This window comes from Lineus longissimus, chromosome 12, assembly GCF_910592395.1.
Source record: "Lineus longissimus chromosome 12, tnLinLong1.2, whole genome shotgun sequence".
Taxonomy (NCBI): Eukaryota; Metazoa; Nemertea; class Pilidiophora; order Heteronemertea; family Lineidae; genus Lineus; species Lineus longissimus.
This window is the reverse complement of record NC_088319.1, coordinates 16,396,919-16,415,719: the sequence shown is the minus strand read 5'-3', so window position 1 is coordinate 16,415,719 and position 18,801 is coordinate 16,396,919. Positions and strand designations below refer to the sequence as shown.

The 18,801-nt window shown below is 40.9% G+C and overlaps 1 protein-coding gene across 4 annotated transcripts; it reads right to left on the bottom strand.

Annotated features, from left to right (window-relative positions):
* Positions 1–404: 404 nt before the first annotated feature.
* Positions 405–17,523, bottom strand: LOC135496804 (golgin subfamily A member 6-like protein 24). Of its 4 annotated transcripts, XM_064786321.1 has the most exons (20): positions 17,359–17,523; positions 14,584–14,697; positions 14,141–14,333; positions 13,684–13,940; positions 13,413–13,511; positions 12,663–12,887; positions 12,351–12,371; positions 11,045–11,290; positions 10,268–10,468; positions 9,047–9,457; positions 8,476–8,904; positions 8,015–8,296; positions 7,598–7,615; positions 6,807–6,962; positions 6,359–6,552; positions 5,042–5,207; positions 4,708–4,880; positions 4,165–4,329; positions 3,662–3,839; positions 405–2,249 (listed from the first exon to the last, which is right to left on the bottom strand). In XM_064786321.1, the coding sequence occupies exons 1-20, from the start codon at positions 17,374–17,376 to the stop codon at positions 1,980–1,982; spliced, it is 3,816 nt and encodes a 1,271-aa protein (XP_064642391.1). In that variant the 5' UTR covers positions 17,377–17,523; the 3' UTR covers positions 405–1,979. The 4 variants fall into 4 exon arrangements, with proteins under 4 accessions (XP_064642391.1, XP_064642392.1, XP_064642394.1 ...); XM_064786322.1 differs by lacking the exon at positions 7,598–7,615; XM_064786324.1 differs by lacking the exon at positions 9,047–9,457.
* Positions 17,524–18,801: the final 1,278 nt, after the last annotated feature.

Sequence of the window (18,801 nt, the reverse complement as noted above, 5' to 3'; positions counted from 1 at the left end):
CCGAATCAGTCCTGGCTGCTCCACTGTGTTTGCAACATGATGTGAGAGATGAGACAGTCACAGCCAGGCCGAATCAGTCCTGGCTGCTCCACTGTGTTTGCAACATGATGTGAGAGATGAGACAGTCACAGCCAGGCCGATATCAGTCTTTGCTGCTCCACCGTGTTGGCAACATGATGAGAGAGATGAGACAGTCACAGCCAGGCTGAATCAGTCCTGGCTGCTCCACTGTGTTTGCAACATGATGTGAGAGATGAGAAGGCCCAAGATATGGGTGAATCCAATGGGTCATTAGTGGTGCTGAATAGACACACTGTAGTGACACAGACTACTGCCTAACAGCTAGCACAGGTATGGTATTTACATTAACTCCTGCGATATAACAATAAAGCAATGTCTGGAAACAACCATCATTTATTGATCATCATAGTCACATTGATGATACATCATCATTTAGTGTAAAACATTTTACAAAAAGTACAAATGTTTCAATATGCAAAATATATAAAAATATTTACAAGGAAATAGAAATCACCTGACCTAAGTGGAATTAAGCAATACTGTACACTGGAACGGCACGAGAGATCAGTACACAGAGACAGATATCAGTCAGAAGACATCATAAAGGGGCTTCATAAACCAAACAAGGCTACCCTTATTTGCCTCTCTCTTCTCAGGACGAAATGGCTACCTAGCAAGCAGGGATAACTGTGTGAATGTTGAGTATTAGTGCTGGAATTTAATCAAGCGTTGATAATCACTTATTTGCAGTCAGGTCATCGTAGGTACCTCAGACAAGATTTGGGAAGTGCAGCGACCTGCAACCATAATCCAACCCAGCGATTGCCTGTTTTACCTGCAGAGGAGAGATCATTTTGTCACACATAGCAGCGATCATCATTGCAGGTTGCAGCAAGTTTATCATTTGTTTGCGCGGTGCTTTAGTTATGACAAATGCTAACGGATACCTGAGTGTGTACATGGAGGAACTGTTCAAATCTCTCTCACAAATTGAAAGGATTAAGTGGCGTTAACATAGAAATATTTATGATATATAAAGCTAATCAGTCAACTAAAGATCAATATTGTACGGATGCAAAGACACAATGTCACAGAACCGATCAGCAGTTTTCGAAAGCAGTCTTTGAGAGCACAACTGTGGAGTCAGGAAGGATGAACATGTATATAAATACTACCACAATATCATAATGTACATAAAGATCTATAAATACTTATCATGGAATAAACTTTCTGCATAAAAACTGATGAATAAACAATCACTTTTGATATAAATATGACTAACACATTTGGAGAACCAACAGAAAATTCTTTATGGTTCTTGAGATGCGGAAAATATGAACCAGTAAACCAATGCCTTCAGGGACTACCATCACATTTAAAAGTGATCTATTCACATGATGGACGGATGGAGGCTATACCCAAAATCTTTCACTTAAGAAACGAAAGCAACTTCCAGATCCTATGCCTGATAGAAATGAAGCACTTGAGAATTTAAAATTTTACAACCCGAGTTATGAATTGGAGCTACCTAATATAAACACCTATGGCAAGAGTAATACATACATTTGTAGGTGATAAAGACAGGACTGATGTTTGTTGTTGCGATTAAGACAAAAAAGTGCAGATGAATTATTGCCGAAATAATCTTAATTGAACAAGCCTGAGCCTGTTTTGTCGACCCACATGAAGCTTTTGATTTCAATTCCCTCAGTCCCAACCTTTCAGGGTTGATATCATATTCGATTCAATCAAATACAAAACTAATGACTAGTTTATTACAACCTTTTTGATTCATGCAGATTCGCCCAGTTAGTGACCATCTTCCTTCACACACCGAAATAAGCAAGTTACATTTAGTGAGTGAGATTATAAGACCCTATCTGGTTAAGATGAAAGTTAAGGCCTTGTATGCTATGCGGGTGATCCACACAGTTCCAGCAGCAACACTACTGATAGTTCTAATCATCCAGCCCATCAAAGGAAGAAGATCGTTCATACGACCGCCCAAAGATTCCATTCTTGTGAGCAGACTGCATCGTTAAGACCGCATCAAGTATGTTATTATCCCAAGATGAGTCAATACTCAAACCGAGGCCGCTGGACATTGTTGAGTGCGGTGTTATTCCCGTGGAGTTGAGACGAACTGGCGATAACGACCTCATCGGAGTGAGAGGGGTCATAGAGCGGGGCGTTTGAACTGTGGAGAGCGGAGTCAAAGATCGTAAAGCCTGGAAAGAAGGATAGAGTTGTTAGAGACTAGTATTTACATAAGCTGTGCTATCTAAGTACCAACCCGTCACCAGATGATGATTTTAAGTAAAAATTCACATGACTATCAACAGCGGGTTACAATGCAAGAGCCCACTTCTTACCTACACCGTTAAGTTTTTTCAATAACAAAGCTGTTGCACATCAATAGCATTAGTCTCTACCAGTTGAAACAAGTTGTTATTTGAAGCTGAAGCAAAATCCAGAGAACCCCTGCCTTTCCTTTTCTGTGTAAGGCACCTCGTACCATGTTACACTGGTAAATATTCTTGAAACAATATTGTGTCAAAACAAAGACATCGCGACATCATGTCGATGAGGCGGTGATACCATACATGTATTCAAATATTGCCTGCAAAGTGGGTCAAACACAAAAATCTGTTGTTTTCAAAGTGGGCATGTGCATTAACAGAAAACACATATATAGAACTCTAGTGATTTGAAAAATTACCCCTTTAATGTCAAAAATAAATAAATTTGTGTTTAAGCAATGTCTGTACCGCGAGTTTTAAATAAAGATTTCAGACATCAAAATTGGTAGCCAATAATAAACTGATGATAAACTAAATGAATGCAACAGTGCTTATCAACATCAACTTTTACTCAGCCTATAAACATCTTACCTAATATGACTTATTCAGATCTCTAAATTTCTAAATATCCAGTAAAAAGATATAAGAGGCCATGCAAATGATGTCATCACGGAAAAGGAGACCATTTTGGACATAGAATTTGCGTCCTCGATCCTCGTGGAGCACGCGGTAAATTAGTGCAACAACGCCAGCAGTGAAGCATGGCATGGCTCACTTTGTCGATGACGTCAGCAAGGTGATTGATGTCCAAAATGATGTCACTTCACAGCCTCTATAACACTTGCATGCAGGTGAAAATAATTCATAGGTTGTGATATGCTTTGGTGTAACATAATCCCTCTATGACTTGGTGATAACCCGTACCAAAGTCAAAGTGAATTAGATGAGCAATATAGACTATGGGATTGGAATGTGATTTGGACTGGTTGTGATCTGGGAGACACAGAAATTTACCAGTCATCGGTCCAATGAACACGATAGCTTGAGCGCTAAAATGAAAATCGATTGAGAGCAGATAAGATTTTCCCCTAGGGTGTGCACATGAACCTATGACACAACAAATATTAACGATTTTCCTCTACGATATATGTAGATATTTGCAGATGACTAGGCCCTATGATGAAAGATAGTTATTTCCCAACAACTCACGTACAAGGACACGTACAACATCGAATAGTACCACAACATCATGCCAGAGCTCTTACTGAATATAGAGATGTTTACTCGATGAGATTAAAAGTCACAGGCCCTTTTGTCAAATTCCACGCGCCACCACCCACCTCCTTTGCTTTATCCCTGCGATCTTTGAGTGTTTTTTCGGCTTCTTGTTTTTGGCGCTGGACCAACTCGACGCGATCTTGTAATCCTGAGTTCTCCTCTTCAAGGAATTTGCACCGAACCTGCAACATGGACGACAGACGCGTCTTGTCCTTGGCTCGCTCCTCTTCCTCTGATAATCTGCCAAGGACAAATTTGATTATATTTTATAAATCAGTCAGTGCAACCAACGCTTTACACCCATCAAAATCTTTACTGACGCAACTCCTTGTTGACATCAGCGGCAAGGTCCCTGTGACTGATTCATGCAGGAATCTAACTCTAGTCACAAAGGAGATAGGTACCTATTGTCTTGGCTTGGAAACTATGTGCATGTGCAAGAAGTATGTCAGCTCATACACTGGCACCCATCGTGGGAGTAGGCCTATCACTTTCAGATATACAGGTATGATGCGACTAAAAGCTAATGCACTTGCCACCTTTTATACAAGACAGACGTACAAACCTTGAAAGTAGTTCCCGTTTTTCTTTCATGAGCATCTTATAATCGTCCACTGTCTTCTCTTTAAACTCCACCTCTTTATCCAAAGACATCTTACTCAAGCGTAACTCCTCCTCGAGCTTATAAATGTACTCCCGTAGACGACTCTTCTCACGATTGTAGATTTCTCTATAAAGGAAAATAGAAAGTTACGATTTTCGAAGTCAAATTGCAACCACTGTACAACAACACACTAACCAATATACATATGCAACTGGAAAAGATCTCCACAGAGACACTTTGGGTAGCCAGAAGCTGCAGCGAAGACTTATTGGCTTCTTGTTCACTTGTGCCTGTCATTATAGCTCATAAGACAAAGAAGGGACCAGAGAGGGTATGAATTCATAACGTTTTGATCGCAAGGCAAAACTCCAAACCAGGACACCAAGCCAAGTGCAAGATTGTGGTTTCCTTCCATTTTGACATCCTTTCGAGATGAGAGAAAGTTGATTTAAAGAAATCCTCACATGTTGCTTTTAAACTCAACAGCTAATGTTTATAACTTACCTCGCTCTCTGTAACTTAGTCTTATGCATGGCCTTTCTATCTTCATATCTGCGCACTTGGTTGTCATAGCGATCTGATGATGCCAGAAGCTCTAGTTGCTGTGTCTCGATCTCCTTTTGAAGTTTGGCCACTTGGTCCGCTAACGTTTGTTTGGCATTTTCAACAACATTTTGCTGGAAGAGGGAAACATGCTCCATTATCACCAGGGCAGATCAGTTCGTATTGAGTAACAGAGTACTCTAGCCTGCAGTTAGGTCGAGTTAACGGCTTCGTCTAATCAGGGTTTCTCTGAGTACCAAGCGGATACAGAAGACAAAAGATCTATCTAACTCACCATACTAGAAGCAGATCTGCTCTGGTCCTGCACTTTTGACATTTTATTCTCCATGTCTAACAGCATGTGCTGCAACTCTCGGTTCTGTGCTGTCATCCGTGTCTCCTTCTCCTTCAGCAGTGCCATATGTTTCCTGAGTTCCTCCGTGTGCTGGGCTTCCAGGGTCCTGAATATGGAACGAATGATTCAGGTGAATCATCAGTCAAAGTTGGTAAATTAAGAAATCAGACCAAGAATTTCTTGGATCCTGATCGACTATATCTGAAGTGATTTAACGTGCTCGCGATCTGTTTCCGACTACCTCAATAACTCAAAGTTGGGGTCCAAATATCAAATGACAATGGGAACAGTTTGCAGCCAAGGCCCCCCAGAAGTTCATGTTAGTGACATTGTTAGGACCAAGAACTCCTGCCATAAAAGTAATGGTGCTATAGCCTTCTAAGATGGACTTCCTTACCCAAAGCTATCAGATAATACTGGCTCATCGTGACGTGTTCAGAAGTGCTTGTCAATGTCTCCACAGATGCCAGAGTATTTTTACTTCCCAGCCCAAAATAATAGATTTGACAATCATACATGCACATGAAAGATTAGCAGTCAGTCACCAATTAACACAATACCAACACAACAGTGTCATAAGAATGATAAAGAAAGAGTAAAAACATGTAAAACAGGTCAACTGCAGACAGAAACTTCACAAGATGATTGAGAAATGCATAGTTAAGATGATTATGAAAGCAACCTGAATGTGTTGACTGATACTGATACTGACAGAATCTGGTTAAACTGTAAGCATGGATTGATTGATGATGAATGACGATGATAGAAGATGTGGCCAAATGAAGAAACCAAGAGCATTATGCAACCTCCACAAGTCTCATACCTTGCGTCATCATCCAGTTGAGGCGAGAAACTAGGACGAAGTCAAAAAGGTATGATATACAGCAACTGATAAACTCTACTACAGTACCCCCCTTATATAACTTTGCTTGTCAGCACACCCACGGCACTACATGTACATTCGAGACTGTACAGACACTCTCCAAACAAAGACATCTGTACACTTTTGTGTAGCTGCCACTGGCCCTCTAATGAAAGGGGCAACTTAAGATGAGAGTCAATATTTGAAAGGCCTCTTTGCTTTGGAGAAAACAAAACCTAGCTGACTTTTGCACCAGTGCTGTCAGAGTGGAAGGGGATTTAAAAAGTAAGGAAATGCAACCTCACCACTATCTAAGAGTAAAAAGTAATGATTTTCTTACACTGACGACTTGGTCTAAGTTATTTTCAAAACATACGAGCTGAGTTTTTTCTTACCTGTTTAATTTCTCTTCCTGTAGTTGACTCCGCAGGTGAATCACTTCATCCTTTGACCTCTGAACTTCGCCACGCAGCGCGGTGATATCCCGTACTTGTCGTTCACTACTCTCCAGCTTCAGCACTGCTTGGTGGAGATCGTGCTGGAGGCTGGAGATCTTCTCCTCAGACTCCTCCAATCGTCGATTGGCTTCCTGCATGCACCAACAAATTTCAAATCATTTGGCGTCATTTGGTTTTCCTTCCAAATGGAATCAACTACAACTCCTTCTTCTAAAGAAGACATCAAATTAAGTTAATTTCTAGCAAGTCAGTGAAGAGAATAATGCCTTAGATCTTGAAAAGTACACATTGACCCTCCAGTGCTTCTAATAGTGACAGTAGCTGAAAGTGCTTTGAGACAGGCCTATTCCAATTCAGTTTTAGTGGTGGCCGGTCATATTCTTACCTGCAATGCTGTAGACTGATCCAAGCTTCTCTGTGCCAGCTTGGTCTCCGTGTTCCTACACGTGATGGACTTTCTGTCCAGCTCCTCTTCGAGGTTCTCTTTGGCTTTCTCCATGTTGGCAACTTGGTCCATCTTCTCCCGTAACTGATTCCACACCTGGAAATGGACCATATTTTGAAAGTTACCCATCACCAATATTACGATACAGGTTGATTTACTCAACACCTTTGTTGACTGCGTGGTGGGGTGCGAGTTTCCAATCTTTGAAACTGGCTGGAGAGGGAAGTTAAGAGCTTCATCAGTGTCAAGATAATTTGTCTTTAGATTGTTATGCTAACTATCACTGAATCATGCATCTCTATCTGTTACAATAAGCCGTGAAATATAAATGAACATTTGCAAAAGTGAAAATGGCGGATCTTCAAGCAAGTTGAAAAGAACAAAAGGATTTTAAACTGAAAATGTAAGCTACAAACTACACAATGATCATGCGAGGCATTAGAATTCCCTTATGTTGAGGCTCTAAGCAGGGCATTTCACCTGGAATATGTGGGCACTCTTTCCACCATGAAATAGTTATCTTAAGCTGAACCCCAGAGTCTCCCCTATACCTCATCACACTTCCAACCATTCACCAGAAACGTTTAAGCAAAGGGACCTTCTCCTGAGCAATTGGCCAGTAAATCTGACCCCAACAGTGGAATACCCGTTTCAACTATTGCAGTACAACACAATTGATAAGACAACAAAAAGATGTAAATTAAGCATTCTATATTACAGCACTCACATACCTCAGGGTCGGACTGTTGCTGGAAGAAATCAGGTTGGGGTGAAAACAAATTGTGATCATTTTATCTACCAACTTCACGGTACTGCATAAAACACTAGTGTTAACACATTCTAAAACAAAAACTAACTAGATTTAGGTGTCTTGCTGCTTATGATATGAGCAGCTGATAGAACAGGTAGTATTTCTAACAGACAGGAGAGGTTCTGGACATAGAAATTCTAATTCTACTCAGATGTCAACCGATATGAATTGAAGATGACACAGCTTCTATGCTACAGCCAGAGACATACAGGAGACTCCGTTCTAGACTATCAACAAATGTGTCCGAGAAGGACATACTACAAATGTAAGTCAAGATCGGCCCTAACACGGAGGGATTAGGCAGTCACAGATGGGAATTTGACAACACAGTACACACCTTATTCAATTCCTCCTCCAGAATTTGATTCCGTTTCTCAAAATCGTGACGAAGTTTGACCTCCATTTCTAACTTGTGCGTCGCCTCACGACCATCCACGTTCATGCGATGTTTCAAGTGGATAGTCTCTTCCTCTCTTTCTCGTAACGTTGCTCGTGAATCGGACAAATCTTTATACGATTTCTCAAGATTTTTGGCAAGATTTTCTATCTCCTTTTTATGGCTTGTTTGAAGTTGTTCGTTTTGCTGTTTCAAACGGTTTAATTCCCGCTCTTGGTCCGACTGAAAGTGTGAAATGATGAAGTTGAAATGAGATACACCCTTGATGTCAAGTGAATCTAGTAGCACTCAAAGCAAAGAACTATCTCCATAATCATTTGAGTCAATTGACAAATATTTCCACCTGAAAAAACATGACTGTACCAGCTTGATATTTACCATAACACAAAACTCTAACCTACCTTACTGCCGAGAACTTCACTCTCCAACTTCGTGATATGCGACTTCCGTTGAATTAACTCCGCCCTCAGGGACGTCACTTCCTTCTCCAGTTGCTGTAACTCTGCCGTCTGCTCTGATTCTCCTGCCTCCAATCTGACCTTCAACTCACAACTCGTCTCCTTCTCACTCCTCAGCTGTTTTTCTAACTCCTGATATTGCGCAATAGAGTCTGAATACTTCTTTGCTAAGTCGTTATTGTCTGATTCAACCTGCTGCAAAGCTTTCTCTAAAAGAGATATTTGTTCTTTTGTTTCATCAGCCGTTTTTTCATGGGAACCTGCACTGGTTAATTTTTGTTCTAACTGTCTCTTCGCTTCGATATGTTCCTTTGATTTTTCACTTGAATCCTTCAATTCTTCTTCAAGACTTGCAACCTTGTCTTCAAGCTCCTGAAACGAAAGTAAAAATCATAATATTCATCCAAGTTATCAGTGAGATCTTGAGATTGTCTCAAGGTCGTACCAAATTTGACTGAAAACATATGACTAGCAAGGTGACTATCTAAGTTATTCTATAAGATGGACCACTAACCTTTTGTAACTGTGCTCCCCCTTCGAGCTCCGCCTGTAAATTCTTCACATTCTTTCTCTTTGCTTTCATCTCCTCCTTATACTGATCTTCATAATCCGTCAAATAATCCTCTAATTCTCGAACACGCGCTCTCTCCTCTTCCAGTTGTTGTTTATGACACGTTTCCTTGGCAACCACCTCCTCTTGTAATGTCACTAACTGTTGTTTTAAAGTCACTATCTCGTGTGATTCACCATCCGACCGTTCCGATAACACAATGTCTTTCTCTTCAATTTGTTTACGCAGTTTTTCTAATTTTGATTCTAGTTTTGCTATTTGGGATTTATCACCTTCAGTTTGTTGTTGGTTTGACTCATCTCGCTGAAGCAGCTGCTCCTCTAAGGCAGCCTTCCGGATTTTCAATACTCTGGCCTGAAAGCAAAATTAGTCATTTGAAGCCATCTTGGGGTTTTTCTGTGATATTTTGGAAGCGGCGGAATTGAAAGTTTCCTTACAGTACAAAAGCCATTCAGAATCAGCTAAGATAGAAATCACCTACCATATATCCAGTGCTCATAGAAGAGACAACAGCCTCAGTAGAATTTGCCATTGTGCCAAAATAAAGAGGGGGACTCAGCCCCTGTCCGGACTCAAACATAACTAACAGCAAAAACAATGCAATCTTCTACCCGAGGACAAGCATGTATGACATTAACTGCATCGCTCAAGCACAGGGTTTTCTACGGGTATTAATTTTTGACATAACTTCGGATTTAATCCCAATTTAGAGAAAAAATATGTCAATAGGTCATTGTCTGATTTCTCCTACCCAAGGGATAGGACAGAGAGATTCACAAGGGGTCTTTGAAGGATTAACTTCAGAGTAAGAGGATCAAAGTGCTAAATCCTTGCTGGTATGATCAGTTCAATTGAAGATTTATTATTCATTAGTAATGGTATCATGGAATCACTTTTTATGCACGATTCATAATGTACCGAGCCAGGCCATTCAAGAAAGAAGCCAACACTCCTTAACAGGGCTGTTTAATAAAATAGGCTGTGTGTACTCTACTGCCCTCTTTTGGATCTAGTGAACCCGAAAACCTCTAAAAAAGTGCCTTGCAAAGTTTTTTGAGTAAAAAAAACATACCATGGTTAACCAATAACATATGCATCAACTCAAAGTATTCTCTCAAGTAAAAATAACTAGTAAAGTTATTTTCACAAGGACACAACACCCACCTGTTCTCTGAGTTGATCACACTCCTCTGCTTTCTCGTCAGCTAACGCTAATCGTTCCTGAAGGTTTGCAGAGTTCTCGATCTCCTCCTTCAGGACGTCCTGAGTTTCGTTGAGCACCTCTAACGCTTCCTTCTTCTCAAGGCCAAGCTCCACGCAGAGGTCTTTGTACTTTTTGAGCGAGTCTTGGTTCTGAATCGATTCCTAAAAGTGACAATCAAATTGGAAAACTCGGTGAAGTTTGATACATCTGTAGCATCTGTTTCTGACTGAGAAATACAGTCATTGGAGAAAATCTCCAAGGTTTTTGATTCACTGACTTTCCCAAATATCTTATTTCTATCCTCAATGATAAACTGCTCATTGATAGACTTTAAAATCGCCCAATCTTATTTCTTCTTCTCTTGAGGGGGAACCCCCTCGGCCCGAAATACATCAACAGGATGTCAGCTAACAGCCAGGCCACTGCAGGCATTCTGTGGTGGCCTCTCTGCTGACTCAGCTCTACTAATTTCCACATATTCCACTCCCAAATGAACAACTAATGCCAGCGAGGACTCTGGGCTCACCTGTTGAGCCAGTAATTAGTTTTCATCAAGGAAGGTTAAGAGGGAGCTCAGGGTTTCAGCAAGTATTATGTTACCTTGGGGGTCATGTGTACAAAGTTTCAAGTTCTTAACACTAGTGGTTAAGAAACATGCCACAGGATACGACGACGACGACGGACGACGGACACAGGGCTATTGTATAGACTCCCCTAACGGTGAGCCAAAAACTTACACTTTTATTGAGCAAACTTTCCTCTTTCTCCTGTAACTCATTTATCTCCCGTTCAAGAGATTCCACCTTCTTGCCAAGAGAGTTCTTCTCATCTGTGAGGAGGCTAATGGAAGACTTCAATTCCTGTATATGAATGTGATCATCGTCAGACTTTGACGCAAACTCACTAATACTGTTGTCGAATTCTGCCTGTCGGTTGTTATTCTCTTCTCGCTCTTTTTCGTATTTTGTGTTCAACTCACGGAGCTAAAGAGGAGAAGTAAAATCAAAATTTCACCAAACCATCACTGGTACATGTTTTCTCTCTAAAGACGTTGCTGACCTCCCTCACAAATGCACACAAACTCTATGAACTCAGCACTATTCCTACACTGTGACAAAAAAAAAATCTTATCCTAGACTGACCTCTTGCTGCAAGGCTGCAGTCACTACAACAAGCCACAAACAACTGAACCAGCTAAAAACGTCATTGAATATTCATTCACCTCATCTAATTAGATGACCTCGTAAAATATTGACAATGACGATATTAGTCAACCCGTGCATCCCTAGGGATTGATGATCCGGGAAATCAAAGAGTGCATAACGTCAACCTGTTAAGCAAAACTTTACAATAGCTGTTTTAGGTTTATCTCACAGATTCAGAAGGCTCTGGGATGACGTAGCACTTCTTACAAAGATCCCTCCACTGAGAAGTGCTACACAAGAACTATAAATTGAACTTTATGTTATGTTTTTTAAATCAACATAACGCCAACAGCGTGCAATCAAATATTCACTGGAATCTGCCGCATAATTCTTCAAATGAATAATAAATGGCTAGTAGAAGAAAATAATGGTGGTGTTGCATGATAGAATGTCAAGCTCATCAACTCTGAGTCATCAGAATATCATTTTCAACAAAATGTGAAAATGTGTGTCAAGCACATTACAACTCAGTGACTAAAAGATAAAGTTAGCTTGTGAGTGCTAATTAGTCGGAAGAAGTGACAAATGGACTCATTCTATGCAAAGCTAAGGGTAGCCCCTTCACTTGGGTGGCTATGGGCCAACAACTCATTCTGTCGCTAATCTATATATGTTACAAGAATGAGAATCGTTCTTTAGCATTCTGATGGCCTACACCACCATCATGTTGCATTTAGGTAGGGAAATCAACCAATAGAGAAAGCTGTTAGTGTTACTTTATACCAATGTTAGCATCAGGCAGTGCAAACGGTTCAATCTAAAACATGGAGGTTGAACTTTAAAGCAGTTGTGTGTGTGAGGTGTTTAGGCAGCTTTCTACCACTCGTATCACACCAACCTGTTCATTCATGGAAGTCATCTGAAGAGTGAGTATAAATTATGAGAAGATTGAGTAAGAATATCAAACTGTCAAATCAACCTTACATGTATCCTGTGCTAATGAGAGGTATAGAAAGTCTGGGTGAGGAAACTCAATCTTAAAGTCTAAAAGTCTCATATATCTGTTGTGGTACTGACAGGATATTATGACTGTTGATGATAGAACTGTTGAAAATTGGTAGACATACAACCATATGACTGTTTGTAGTTGTAGCTTGCAGACACATTTCGATTGTATTTGCGAATAACAAATCAAGCTGACAGGACTCACCGACTCCTGAAACGCCTCATTATTTTTCACCAAATCTTTGACCTGGCCACGCGCAGCCAGTAACTCAGACTCCAGACGTTTATTCTCATCCTGTAGCTGACAGAGTTCTGTTTCCTTGGCATTCTTCACGTTGGCCTCCATGGATTTGATCTTGTAGTTTGCCGACTGCTTTTCTTGTTCAAGGTCGACCGAGAGATTGTTGAGCTGAATCTGCAGGTTATTAATCTAAAAGGGAATTGTATCGATTGATTTGTATTGCTTTGGCGAATGTGGTACTGTACTCACAATAACCACTGCTGGCCAATTCCAAATATACCTGGCAGTTTATGTCTGCAGACAGCAAAACTGCAGTTACAAGAAGGATTATACAAACCTTTTTTCACACTGCTTTAGATATACCATTTTGTACAGTCAAAATCCAATATAATGAGGTTCTAATCTCATCGAAATCATACACATTTGAGTACGATTAAAGATATCTTAAACCAATGTTTTGGTTCAAGCTCTAAGGAATTAACCACTAATGAAGCCAACTCTTTGTGGCTGCATGAAGTGGCAGCACGATATCAGTCAAGTCTTATCAGTTAAGTCAATTTCTAGGACTTACATTAGGCAATGCCTATGCCAAGTGAGGGACATATATTTTCCTAGCAATTTCTCAAGGTATCAATGTGTCATGATTGCTTATGAATCAGTACCAAAGGATTACATAAGTTTCGATTCAAGAAATCAGAAGAGTCATAATTGCACCTGTTTCGATGCCTGGTCCAAGTCTTCTACCATCTTTTCCTTCTCCTCTTTCAAGTTCTCCAGTTCTTCTTCATGAACTTGATGCATGTGTTCTTTCAGCTGAAACGGAAAAACAGAGATATAGTCACATGTTAGCAAAAAAATAACCTTTCAATGGTGTCTTAATCTTGTATATGAGCCCTAGAAAAGTATATGACTCCGCCGCGTAACGAGTTGATTGGCCTCTACGTCACTGAATTTTACAGATTGCAACCCAGCATCACCTTCTTACCTGTTGCATACTATCCCTCTGCTGTCGCAATTCTTCCTCAAACTCCGCCCGCTCCTTCTCCATCATCTGGGTCAAATTTGCGTCGTCTGCTCGACTTGCCGGTCGCGATCTTGACCTATGTTGCTCAAGTTCTAACTCGTCCATGAGTCGCGCTCTCTCGACCAGGAGGTAGGCGATCTGCTCGCTGTTGGAGCTCTTTGCTATATCGTCCAGGCCTTGTTGTATCAGCATCTCGGCCGTTTCTTCATTTTGAAACCCTAAGTTGAATGACGAAATGAATTATTGAAGTTTTCAAAGAAATTGTGCAACTTTTTGTTATTTCTTGTTTACTTTTTGTTGGAAACATGAGCCTTGTGTCTGGCGCAGTATCAAACTCCCTATGTTCATAGTCATGCCTTAACCAATAGATCCAGGCCCAATCAAAAGAGTAACATGTATATCTATCCCATCCACTCACCTGCAAGCTCATGTCTTAGCTGCTCTAACTCTCCCTTCAGCTGTTCATTCTCGGTCTCAAACTCAAGCGTCAGAGCCTCTCTTTCATCTGAGAGCTGGCGGATGTGTTCCACGTAGTTCTCCACCTCCTGCATCTCCTGGGCCTGCTGCTGGCGGAGCTCCTCGATGTTCTCCAGGGTGGCCTTGAGGCTTGCCTGAAAGTGCAGCCAAACATGACGAGTACTTTTCCTAGCTTTTTATCAGAACAGACTTAATTGACACGATGAAAATGGGTCCCCTCGGCCTCACAGAAGCAGAGTGTCCAGCAAGACAAATTGCCCATGCACAGAAACGAAAAAAGTGTGTTTTTTGGTCCATTGGAACTGTCAAGTGTCTGGATGACAGTTCTGTCGCTCAAGGTGGGCTACATAGGTCTAATTGGGATAACGAATCTGTTGGTCTTACCTGAGACTCAAGATAGAGCTGCCACAGATGGAGTAGCTTCTCTTCCACTGACGCTCTGGCATCAAGGCCATCTTCAGTCAGTTTACGAGTGATCTCTTTTATATTTGGCACATCCTGAAATAATCAACATTGAAAGAACCCATGACAATGTGATCAAACAAGCTGCAGGCAGGGAAAAGAGCCTCTTAAGGTTACAGGACATGAATGAATTCCTTTCTGGGTTCTGAAAGTGGAATTGTTGCATATGCTTGCTAGAATTCAGTTCATAAAGTTATTTGACCTTTTCAGTGTCTATCAGGTCTTGGGTAAACAAGACAATCATGAACGTTAACATGAATCTAATCAAAATGATCTGAAGTTATGTTCAACTCCAATTAGTAATCGTGTTAAGGAAAGTAATGACACTTTCATGATATGATTGTTTGTGGTGTCTCCTCAAGGCGTTGTGACCGTCTCTGGAGAGGTTGTGACTTGCACACCAATCTCCTCCTGGTTGTGACAGTCTCCAAGTGAGACACTCTAACACTCCTCCAAGACAGTGAATGTGACTGTCTCTAAACAGGATGTGTCATTTTAACACCTTCAACACTGAACCACGTAGATCTACGTGGCCCAACCCCCCCCCCCCCCCTTGAGCTGGTTATCGGAGTCACATGGACTTCATGAAAGAACTACGCCATCGCCATCTTCAGGGCAAAGTAGGAACTGAAAAAACCGTAGTTCCTACCTTGCCCTGAAGATGGCGATGGCGTAGTTCTTTCATGAAGTCATTCTGCGCCAACTACGCCATCGCCATCTTCAGGGCAAGGAAGGAACTGAAAAGACCAAACGGTATTTTCAGTTCCTCCCTTGCCCTGAAGATGGCGATGGCGTAGTTCCTTCATGAAGTCCATGAGAGTCCGATAACCAGCTCAAAGAGGGGGGATTTGGGCCACGCAGATCTACGTGGTTCGGCGCTGAAGGTCAGGAACCGGAAAGATGATTGCACCAAGACACTGCATGACAAACTCACTATGGGAAAATAATATGTGCATGTATAATATCCTTCTGTAATCACATCAGCCATCACATCACAAATCACATGACCAAGATAGGATTGACCAGAACACAAGTTTCCTGTTGCTTAGATGAACTCAGTTAATTCCATTAACATTCATCGCTCAAATTAAGGAAGAAGAGCCTCTGAATAGTGTTATCCTGATGTGAAGACACAATACGTGTAGGCCTAGTGTAATAAGGCACAGGTTTTGTGGACCTATGTAATTGCCAGGGTCACTAGAACTGGAATGGGTTGAAACAAGACATATTCTTGGCCTAGTATAAACTAATCTCTTAAACTTATTTGTTAGAAATAAAACAAAAGGGATTTGATGGACACTAGTGTTGATATCAGTTATATGTTATGGTAAAACTAATTCCAAAGTACATGTGGGGTGTTACAGCCACATACCAGTACAAGTAGATAAAACAGGAGTTGGAATAATATACAAACCATTATTCCCAACAATCAATCATTCCAGTAATCAACCGAACAAAAGCAGATTTTCCACCAAATGATTAAACCATGCTAATTAATTAATACTGGAGCTCATTAGATCAATATCCGAGGCACACCTCAGCAATTTATCAAATCTAATTTCGAGACCTAGCATTAGCAATATACCCTACGATATGCACGGATAAAGCGCACAGAAGTGCTTATTATGTAACAGGATTTAAGGTACAATATGGATTTGGAAGGAGATCAGTCTTTATTGACATTTATATTGTGAGTGATATTAATGGAATGAAAGGCTAACTTATGCCTGATTGGAAATAGCACGATTGTTCTTTACCCATTACATGTAGCACTAAAGCTAAAAGGGTGGCATTGGTTTGACCAGACATAACGATCATACAACATAGATTTTGTGTTCAAAATTTATTCAACTATTACATGTTTGTATAGTGGGCCATTTCTTTCTGTTGGCAGATTTGAGCTTATTATTTATGAAAATAGATAAAGTAATATGCTTGAGTGTTATGATTGCTTTTATAATAAAGGAAATAGCATTGGAATTCACTCAATCATTGACTTTAATAGGTTGCTATTGTGCAGATATCTGATGAAAGTTGGCACAAACGCAATTTACTCGGCAAAACATTTTGATCATGTCAAATTATTCAACACTACACCAGCTAAGATTATATAGTAGCATTTTTTTTTAAATTTAAATTTTCACAATATTGGCATCATGCAAAACAGGTACTTATTGATTATCATATTTCAAAAATGACAAATGGGAGGCAGAAGTGAGTAGTATTGACCACTCAAGATGAAATACATGTACCAAACTTCTCAGAATGTGATGAATATTTCATTATTCCAATAAATCAAGTACAATGGTCCATGCAGGCCATGTAGCTGCCTGTGACAATACAAAACATCAATACACCGGTAGGCTTTTCAACCTTAGATCCGAGGATAAATAATTTAAGTGTGCTTTCCAAGTACAATGAACTGCTGGTGAACCTTTTTGCTGACGCCCCGTCCCCGTCCCATAGAGACCATTGGAATATCACCGGATGCATTTGAATGAATGGCATTGTCAGAGTTTTTGCTGTATAACTGATTAAAGACATTGCCCTTAAATTGAAGTGAATGCAAGCAAGTCACACTCACAAGCTCTGTCTTCCCTTTATACATCAATCCAATGGCATTCTTTCTTTTTTTTGGGACACACTGTAGAGGACTGAGAAAAGGTGCAGCACAATTTGCAAATAAATGCTGCTTACCGCTTGCGATTTAGACATTCCAACAGCTCTCACGGTATTCACCGGTGTCTTCACACATACAAGAAATATTATGTAACATCCACAGGTAAAAATGGGGGCATTTTATGCTCACAATCCGTAGTTTTTGATAGCAGTACTTGAAATTTTCTACTCCTGTCAAACTTTGTTTACAAATTCACGCACCTGCTTAATTTGACACGTCCGCGGTGAACAGGTCCAAAGTAGCTTCTTCGATATACGTTACATTTTGTACTTACTTGTTCTTAATGCCATATTTTAGGTGCATAGAATAGCTTTAGTGAAACGGTTATGTGAGATTGGGAAGAACATGATGTAAATGTTATAAATGATAAAAATCATTCTTTGCGCATTAATACAAATTGATTGTTGTTGTTCCAATCTCCCTGTCTTCGGTCCGTCTGTCGAATTTTACATGCACCCGCTGAAATTCTTACATAGTCCAGAGACAGTAGGTCGAGTGGCGCTTTATGTCGAGTATCACCGTTGACGACGCTTGGAGAATGTTGTTGTTGGTGCTGAAACTCCACATGCCCTGAATATCACAGACAGCCGAATCTGAAGGAATTTGGGTGTGACAGCACCAGTGAAATCCTCTCCACATACTGCAGTGTTAGGATCAGCTGCGACACTATCTACCTTTGGACATCAGCATCCCCAGGGTTGGCAGACTGGAATGATCACTACCAAGATGAAATCCATTTGCCTTACCCCCAAGTCACTGCCCGCCACACTTTGCCATCCATCCAGGCAGGTGGTCTTGTGCCACAGGAGGCTTTGTCCTTCTCCATCCAATCAATCAAAAGTTGTAATTACCTTTTCTCAATCAAGCAAAACAACTTGCAATACTGTGAGTTCAAGGAAGGACAAGCTTGGGGTCTTATGACCAGATGACACTGGTCAATCCCCATGAGGGGAGGGGAGAGAACAAGAGGGTCAACCATAGGTACATCATTGTTGGCTCTCCAGCCGAGCGAGGATGACGAGGCTTGTTCCATGGTCTATATCGCTGGGGTATACACCTTTCCAGAAAAGGGGCGCTGAGTGTCCGAAATAGTGATGTCATAAGGGGTAACTAGGCCTTATGGTGGAGGGACAAAGGAGGTAGTCATGGTTGACCAACACACTTGAATGCCTTTAATGACGGACAAGGGGGAAAAAGTTAGTTCCAATGCAAGCCACCAATTTCGGGAAGCATGTATAGGAATTCGAAGGACCATATTGGATCATGTTGCTTATTAGGTGTCAAGTAATCCCCACTATGTGGTGTGGTAAGAAAATAATGTAACTGATGCAACTCATCAGATAGTCACTGTTGGAGGCCCATGTCAAATCCTGGAGAGCAGGGGGTGTGACAACGTCTGCAAGTGCGAGATTGTTTTCTCTGGAGGGCAGAGGGTGGTGTGACATGTTGATCACCAGTGG